Here is a 7,113-nt window from a genome sequence, read left to right on the forward strand (position 1 = left end):
AGGTTAGACAAATTCAAGAGGTTAGACAGTGAGATGGTACAACACCCTGCCTGTCAAATGCTCTCTGAAGATCTGCTTTCAGATCGTTCTTCAAAGCCCAACATTGGTGTGAACGAGCCCATACAGAAGTTATAATTTACTGCACCCTACTAATACTAGGAAGTAGTTTCTGTATTGGTGGTAGGCAATGTAGAGACGGTGTAACTCCTGTAAAGCTTCATTTACTTCTTATTGTTTGGTTGGTCGTCACAACCCGTCCAATCACACACAATGCCCACACTATCAAGAACATTTGTCGTCACCGGCTCTCCGTACAGGACAGACAGGCAGTCACATGACACGCGAGCATGTGACTAACCAGAGTGATCACGTGACTGAGGCGGCATTGTTACCGCGAAGTTAGAACTGTGGTAGGGGAAAATGGAGCTTCCGTCGTTCACATTCGGTAACCTGAGACCGGAGCCCGAAGACTTCACGGTGTTCATGTGCGGGAAGTGCCGGCTCCCGCTGGGGGACTCTTCGGACTGGGACGGCCTTGTGTGCGAGGACGGGGTCTTCCATCTGAAAGGTGGGGGACATGAGAGGCTTCATACATCTCTGTCAGTCTGTCTGTTTAACCTCTTCCCTGCCGGGGATGATGTGTCCACTTTTTGGACACTTGCTAAAATCTGCATATTTATTTTTTGCGTGTGTGTGTGTTTTTTTTTACTATAAACAAACCGATAGGGTATATATTTTATAAAAGCAGAGACCCCAGAGAATAAAATGATGACTGCTGCAATTTTGCATGTGGTATGATATTTGCGCAGCATTCTATAAACCGAAATCATACATAACACTATTCTATCAGAAAATGTAAATATATATATATATATATATATATATATATATATATATATATATATATATTAGATTGAGTTGAGTAGATACCAAACGTGTCCAGTCTTAACCACTTGGCGACTGCCTGTATATGAAAGCGACACACCTGTACATCACTGCCTACTTCTGGGCCCACAAATGCGTGCCCCCCCTGCCCAGCACCCGCTTTGATTGTACACAGCGGGAGCCTGTCAGCCAATGATTCACGGCTGGGACCTGCTGATCGGATGCGTCCAATCACAGCCTAGAGCTCCGTGTTGTTAAGCAATACAGAATTCTGTACACAGGGAAAGATCTCTCACTTTCTCACCAGTGCAAAGGCATGAGAAGCAGCACATTGTTGGGCACACATTTACCCCCCCCCCCCCCTAGATATTAACCCTCTTCCCAGCCAGCGTTATTAGTGCAGTGACATTGTATAGTAGTATCACTGAGCACTGTGTTTATCTACTTCAGTACTTGGCACTTACCTCTCTCCTGCCCAGGCCAATTTTCACCTTTTTAAACGCTGTCACACTTTAAGTGACAATTGTGCGGTCATGCAACCCCTGTCACCAAACACATTTTTTTATCATTTTGTTCACACAACTGAAGCTTTTCGTTTGGTAGTTAACCCTTTCATGACTAAGCCTATTTCTGACATTTTGGTGTTTCAAGTTAATCCATATTTTTTGCTAGACAATTACTTAGAACTCCCAAATATTTCTACCTTTATTTTTAGCAGGGAATCTAGAGAATAAAATGGCGATTGTTGCAATATATTATGTCGCACGGTATTTGTGCAGCGGTGTTTTAAATGCAACTTTTTGGGGCAAAAACTACTTTTTCATGAAAAAGTAAATGGGGAATGGAATCTCGCGCCAAAAAAATATAATTTAAAAGTGAATAAAAAGAAGAAGAATAATAAAAAATATATATTTTAATAAAGAAGCTGAGCTGCTCTCTAAAAATTACAGTGGAGTGTAACCATACGAATGAGTGAAAGATAAGAGGCGCTAGCACATGTAACATCCGTGTATAAATAAATAAAATGCCAATAGCAAAAACCGTATAAGTGATGGGTGAATGTCAGAAGATTAATCAAATAATCTAAAAATTCCCATTTAAAGTGACAACCCCCATTTGGGGGAACACATTTGTATATAAATATCGCGCAAAAAAGTCCATAAGCCCAGGTTCACACTGGGTACGATTTGAAATGCGATTTCACATGTCAAATCGCATCTCAAATCGGCGGCGATTGTCGGCAATGGCACTGTCCTAATCGGTGCGACGCCGCATCTGCGGTGCTGCACCGATTTCAAAAAGTAGTTCCTGTACTACTTTTTGCGATTTCGGGCCGCGATTTACACAGATGGCTCTTAAATCGGCCGAAATCGCGGCAAAATCGCAGCCGCGATTTTTACCGCGATTTTGAATTCGCAGCAGTGTGAACCTAGCCTCAGTGAAGTGATTGAATAACAAATGCTTGAAGGATGATTCAGCTTAATTGATAGAGATTTCCACCTTCACCAAAACAAGATAATTCACCACATAAGTGCTCATGGATGGCACCTTACCGCAAGCTGTTGACCACTCTAATTAAAAAGAGGTCAAATAGGCATAGGTAAAAAATCAGATTCCAGGCTAGGTTCTTGCTGTCTTGATACCGCCACACTCCACACCACATGAAGTATTCAAAGAAGAAAAAGAAATCGCCATAGAATAATACCATTTATTTCGAAGTTTAAAACAAAAGAACAACGCCAAATAGCCTCTTACTTGAAGGGGTGCCTTGCCCCGGCACTGAGGTTAAAGGCGTTGACAGTAGGTGGAGCACCTCCACCTACTATTTTATTTTTTTGCGCCGTACTCACTGTTTAATCCCGTAGTCGAGTTTCAGTCTAGTAGGTGTGACGCGCCATAGCTGGCCGTCAATCATTGTCCCTCTGCATAGGAACGCCCATTCCCCGCGGGGAGTCTGAAACTTAACTCCGGGATTAAACTGTGAGTACGGCGCAAAAAATAAAGGCATACTGTAGCTCACGCTACTATGCTGGAAAACATGGTAGAAACTTGCATTTTAGGGTGAACCACCGCTGAATCATCCTTCAAGCATTTGTTATTCATTCACTTCACTTATGGACTTTTTTGCACAATAATTTATTTATATACAAATGTGTTCCCCCAAATGGGGGTTGTCACTTTAAATGGGAATTTTTTAGATTATTTGATTAATCTTCTGACATTCACCCATCACTTATATGGTTTTTGTTATTGGTATTTTATTTATTTATACGCGGATGTTACATGTGCTAGCGCCTCTTATCTTTCACTCAATCATGAAAAAGTAAAGTTAGACCAATTTTTTTGGTATAATGTAATTGCTAGTTCACACCAGATGCAGTCCGTGTGCTTTTTTTTTTCTGCACTAAAAATGCATGCACAGTAGAGCTGCACGATTCTGGCCAAAATGAATCTTTTACATTTTATACAAAAAAAAAATTGGGCTAACTTGGTCAGTGTGTGTTTTTAAAATTTTTTTATTTAAGTAATTTTTTCCAAAAAATTGCATTTGAAAGACCGCTGCGCAAATACAGTGCGACATAAAATATTGCAACAACCGCCATTTTATTCTCTAGGGTCTCTACTAAAAATATATATATATATATATTACCACATACCACTTGCTTACTGGGCACATATAACCCCCTCCTGCCCAGGCGAAATTTCAGCTTCCGGCACTGTGTCGCTTTAACTGACAATTGCGTGGTCGTGTGACGTGGCTCCCAAACAAAATCGACGTCCTTTTTTCCCCACAAATAGAGCTTTCTTTTGGTGGTATTTGATCACCTCTGCGTTTTTTTTTCTTTTTTGCGCTATAAACAAAAAAAGCATAAATTTTGAAAAAAATCACAATATTTTTTACTTTTTGCTATAATAAATATCCCAATTTAAAAAAAAAAAAAAAAATCTCAGTTTAGGCCGATACGTATTCTACATATTTTTGGTAAAAAATAAATAAATAAGTGCAAAAGTTATAGCGCCTACAAAATAGGGGACAGCATTTTTTTTTTTTTTAATTACTAGTAATGGCAGTAGGGGTGTAACGGATCGTCACCGATCCGTGATCCGAACGGGCCACCCCGTTCGGATCGGCACACCCCGCGATCCGCGGAGCGCTCCGGAGCCTAGGCCTAGGAAAGTCCCCGGCTTCGGCCTAGCTCCGGAGCGATCTTGCTCCACCCAGTCTGCTTGCCAGAGCCCAGCGTGACACGCCTCCCCGCCTCCCCGGGGAGGCGTGTCACGCTGTGCACTGGGCTCTGGCAAGCCGACATGGAGAGGGAATAGTAGCAGAGAAGCACTAGTGTGAGAGGAGGAGGGGGGGGGGGGGAGAGCACATTTCACGGGTGGATTAAAGAGGAAGCAGGTGAGGCTGTTTGGGACTTGTTAAAAGTACAATCTTGATGTTTTTACAGCTATATATAATTATATATATATATATATATATATATATATATCTCTGTAAAAACATCAAGATTGTACTTTTAACAAGTCCCAAACAGCCTCACCTGCTTCCTCTTTAATCCACCCGTGAAATGTATGTATGTGTATGTGTGTGTGTGTGTGTATGTATAATGTATATATATATATATATATATATATATATATATATATATATATATGTGTATATATATATATATATATATATATATATATATATATATATATATATATATATATATATATATATATATATATATATATATATATATTACACATTACACACACACACACACACATTTTTTTTTTTTTGCGCTGATCCGAAAATGATCCGATCCGTGACTCCTGATCCGAGGATCGATCCGATCCGTGAGTTTTTTGATCCGTTACACCCCTAAATGGCAGCAATCTGTGACTTTATTCGGACTGCGACATTATGGCGGACACATCGGACACTTTTGACACATTTTTGGGACCATTCACATTTATACAGCGATCAGTGCTATAAATATGCACTAATTACTGTATAAATGTGACTGGCAGGGAAGGGGTTAACACTGGGGGCGAGGAAGGGGTTAAATGTGTACCCTGCATAGTGTTTCTAACTGTGGGGGGAGGGGACTGACTGGTGGAGGTGACTGATCTGTGTCCCTATGTACAATGGACACAGCATCAGTCTCCTCTCTCCCTGACAGGACGTGGATCTGTGTGTTTACACACACAGATCCACGTCCTTGTCTCTGTAACCGCCGATCGCGGGTGCCTGGCGGACATCGTGGCCGCCAAACACGTGCATCGGCATCTCAGTGATGTGGCGGGAGCGTGCGCGCGCCCCCCAGTGACCGGAGGAGCCGAGGACGTCTAAAGATGTCGTCCTGGCAATTGAGAGCCACCTTGTGGCCGTCTTTTGTTAATGGGCAGGATGCCTAGTGGTTAATATATGTAATTTTCTAGCAAAAAATAAAAATAACAAATTATTTTAACTTGAATAGAGCTGTCAGAAAAAGGTTTGGTGTTTAAGTGGTTAAACGTTCCTAATTTACATACCGAAGTCTATTCCTTTGATGTAAAAGTCAAATTGATACAATCAACTGATGAAATGGTTTCAAAACTTGGCAGATTGCCCAGACTTTGACTTTTGGCTGAGAGCAGAGAGGAAATTCTTTGCATACATAGGCGTGTGCCCAGGCACACCCTAATCACTCCCTGCAGTGCAGATTCCCCCTGCTATCCCGGTGTCTCCTCCCACAGAATGGCTGGCTGCCCTCCTCTCCCATTGGCTACTGCAGTGGGCACACATAGATGATATTTCAGGATGAGTGGGGGAAGGGGTAATGTAATTCACTGTCCCCTTTCATTTCTGAATGAGTTTTGTTTTTGAGCTTTCAGGTGCACACCCTAATGCCACAGGCTGCGCACACCTATGTTTGCATACCAAAAATCGTAATGGGAAAAAGATCGCGATAACGATTCTTGACGATTAATCGTGCAGCTCTAATGCACAGTGTTTTCCATGTATTCCGATGGATCTAGTTTACACCATGCAGTCAGTTCCAGTCAGTTTCCGGTGCAGAAACTGACTGTATTGGTGCCGAAAAAAACGGAACTGCATCTGGTGTGAACTGGCCCTGAAAGATGTTACGCCGAGTAAATAGATACCAAACATGTCACGCTTTATAATTGCACGCACTCGTGGAATGGCGACGCTTTATTTAAATCTTTTTTACAGTTATCAGGTTACAGTTACAGAGGAGGTTTAATGCTAGAATTATTGCTCTCGCTCTGGCAATCGCGGGGACACCTCACGTGTGATTTAAACACATTTACATATGCGGGCACGACTTCCATATGTGTTTAAAAATACATTTTCTTATTTATTTTGAGGAGGACCAGGAGGAGGACCATACTTCTCTTTTAACACGTTCCTGTTTGTATAAATATTTTACTGATTAGGTTTAGATACAGTTTAAAATGTCTATACGGAGCCCAAATAAATGAAACCAATGTGGCAGCTAAAGAACCGACTTTCTATAACAGCGCCATCTGCTGCCTGATGCAAATGCTGACTTTGAGATGGCTGAGTACGCTCCATGTATGACTGTGCTTAGGCTTGGTTGTCTAATCTTTTCCTAGATACCTTCTTTCTTTTCTACTCATTCAATGTTCCTATTACGTCACTGCTGGTCTGCTCTTTTTACTGCAGCTATCTGGATCAGCCTTTCTTCAGCCTGCTTTAGAGGCCATACCACATGGGACTGCTGCAGAGACATTGTGGAGCTAGCCTGGAATGTAATGGATGGGCCCTGGACTATGAATTGTGACACTTTCTAGACTGGAATGTAGTAGAAAAGTTAGTTGTTGACTGTTTTCCAGGTCCAGAGCTGTGACATGCCCCAGTGCATGATCCTGTTTATGAAGATTCTCTTTGTAAGTAGGCGGTGCAGGCTGAGTGACAGGAGATACTGCATTACTAGGACCTTTTAGGTGCATTTATAGCATCTGTTACTGCAACACTTCATATTCCTGCTATGTGCTTGCTGTACCATGTACTGTATGAGAAAGTATCCTGTTCTTTTTATTGCTTCCTTTGCGTGAAATCCCTGGTGTTTCTGCCAGTCCCTGTACTTTCCTATTAAAAACTGACCACGCTAAACAGGAGAGCACATCGTGGTCAGTTTTTCGGCTGTGCTGGGAACGCGGTATGCTCTCCTCCAATGATCGGACTTGTACTGACACGCCCCCCGCTTTACA

The 7,113-nt window shown here is 41.9% G+C and overlaps 1 protein-coding gene across 1 annotated transcript in view; it reads left to right on the plus strand.

Annotated features, from left to right (window-relative positions):
• Window positions 1-296: 296 nt before the first annotated feature.
• The window catches only part of MIS18A (MIS18 kinetochore protein A), a 17,762-nt gene continuing 10,945 nt past the window's right edge, over window positions 297-7,113 (plus strand). Inside the window, exon 1 of the mRNA XM_040351060.1 lies at window positions 297-568. Coding sequence (XP_040206994.1) covers window positions 421-568 — 148 coding nt within the window. The 5' untranslated portion in view covers window positions 297-420. The remainder of the gene's footprint in view (window positions 569-7,113) is intronic.

Source organism: Rana temporaria, chromosome 4 (genome assembly GCF_905171775.1).
Source record: "Rana temporaria chromosome 4, aRanTem1.1, whole genome shotgun sequence".
In the NCBI taxonomy this organism is placed as follows: Eukaryota; Metazoa; Chordata; class Amphibia; order Anura; family Ranidae; genus Rana; species Rana temporaria.